General features: G+C 33.6%; 1 protein-coding gene across 1 annotated transcript; it reads right to left on the bottom strand.

The window, feature by feature from the left end:
* Positions 1–1,194: 1,194 nt before the first annotated feature.
* LOC129743656 (uncharacterized) lies at positions 1,195–1,735 on the bottom strand. Its single transcript, XM_055735743.1, has 2 exons — positions 1,605–1,735; positions 1,195–1,537 (listed from the first exon to the last, which is right to left on the bottom strand). Exons 1-2 carry the CDS (start codon positions 1,665–1,667, stop codon positions 1,199–1,201), a joined length of 402 nt encoding a protein of 133 aa, XP_055591718.1. The 5' UTR covers positions 1,668–1,735; the 3' UTR covers positions 1,195–1,198.
* Between the last annotated feature and the right edge of the window lie 200 nt (positions 1,736–1,935).

Raw genomic sequence — 1,935 nt, 5'->3', positions numbered from 1 at the left:
TATGAGAAAATTCAAAAATTGATCACCGATATTTATGTTTGTTACTTAATTTATCGGCCTTATTGGCGAAAATTGATGTCCTTTTTAGTAAGGACATCTTAAGATTATGAGATATTTATAGACAGATAGAAAGTGAGAAGAAATGAAAGATGGTGAAAATGAGCGGGTAGAATTTATTTAGGAGGATGTTCTTACTACAAAGGACATCAATTTTCATCGATAAGGCCGAGAAATTAAGTAGAAAACAAGCCACGTGATTGAATCATTACATAATTATACACTAAGAAACAATTAAAAAGGAATTTACACATAAACTTTGATTTGTTTTTGAAATATTTTCAATTACCATTATTTCTAGCAGCTTTTTTATAGTCATATGACTAGCGATGAATTGATATTGTCAAAGCCTTTTCAGCTCAAGAAAAAATTTAAGATTCGAAGCTCGAGATTCGTAGATATATTTTCCTTTGCAACGAAGGCGAGTGCAGTTGCAAGGTTCTTTTATTGCTCTTTTCCACTGTTTTGAGTGTATTCTAAACTTTTTAACTTTTATCATTTCCCAAGCAGTCGTTTTCACAGACTCACTAGACGATGTTTTGTAAGTGTTTTGCTATGTAAGTGAAATTAAAATCTGAGTCCATTATCAATTAATCAGCTGCCTTCATCACCACTAGAATCACTTGTTACTGAAGCTTCCCGAATAGAAAAACATTGTGAAAAGACCATGAATTTCATTTTCACACAATCATGAATTTTATGGTTAAAACTATGCGAATCGTGGTATATGAAACCTTGAAAACACTGTTAAATTCATAGTTTTCGACAGTGAAGTTAATGGTTTCAACCAAATTCACCATGAAAAAAGGGGGTTGTTAAGCAACTTAACAATGAAAAAATTAACTTTTTTCCATACATTTGAAAACACAAAAAAAAATGAAGTTTATGGTTATTACATCTTCCAGTTCTGTTCGAGAAAACTGTAACATTCATCGTTTTTCATAGAATTTTTATGGTTTTAACGATGATGAAGAACGACGAACTTCAATGTTTATCCATAATATGTAAAAAGCTCCCGTGACCGTGAAATTTCATGGTTGGAATAAGTTTTTTTAGATTTCTTTCCTCAAAAATTATTAAAAAAAGACATTTTTGTACTTTCTTACAATATTTTTATTTTTTTAAACTGTTTCCTAAAACACTATGCTGATACACACTCACCTAAACATTTTTTTTCTATTTTGCACGGCGTTTTTGCGGGGCTCCTTCGGCGCAACCACGGCTCCGGCACATCTCCATCTAATCCATCTTTTCCAGCTCCGGGATGGTTTCGTCCAAAACCAGTCGTGGGTTCTCGTATCACCTGGTTGCATAACTTGCTCAAAACTGGATCCCCATCGAAAAGATCTTCATTTTCATCTGCCGGAAGCGCACGTAATCGGTGCCGTTGTTGTTCTCCATGGAGCCCCGCAGTCGGATTTTCCTTTTCATTTGGATTCTTCATTCGGGTCTTTCCTTTTTCCTTTTGGTCGATCTGCCTCTGGAAACAAAAATTTCAAATGAATTTCTTATTATTTAAGTCTTATAAGCACAATAAATATACTCACTGTTACCACCGGAATTTTGACCACCTTAATTTCATAAGTCAGCTGCAAGAAACGCGAAACCATCCGACAAAATGGCGCGCGGTGATGAAAAATTTTTTCTACACGAAAATTAATGAAAGTGTGAAAAGAGCTAAAGTTTACCATCATTCGGATTTTAATTTTACCATGAAAAACACTGTAACGTTAAAGTTCACAAGAATAACACTGTAATACGGTGATTCCCTTTTATTTAGAAACGATAAAATATCATGAACTAACTTTATATTTCACGGTTACCTTAAAGACTATGGTGATTTCAAAGTATTAACTGCTCGACTTGGATTAAGAAATA

This window comes from Uranotaenia lowii, chromosome 2 (genome assembly GCF_029784155.1).
Source record: "Uranotaenia lowii strain MFRU-FL chromosome 2, ASM2978415v1, whole genome shotgun sequence".
NCBI lineage: Eukaryota > Metazoa > Arthropoda > Insecta > Diptera > Culicidae > Uranotaenia > Uranotaenia lowii.
The sequence above is the reverse complement of the archived record's forward strand: the minus strand, read 5'-3'. Positions and strand labels throughout refer to the sequence as shown.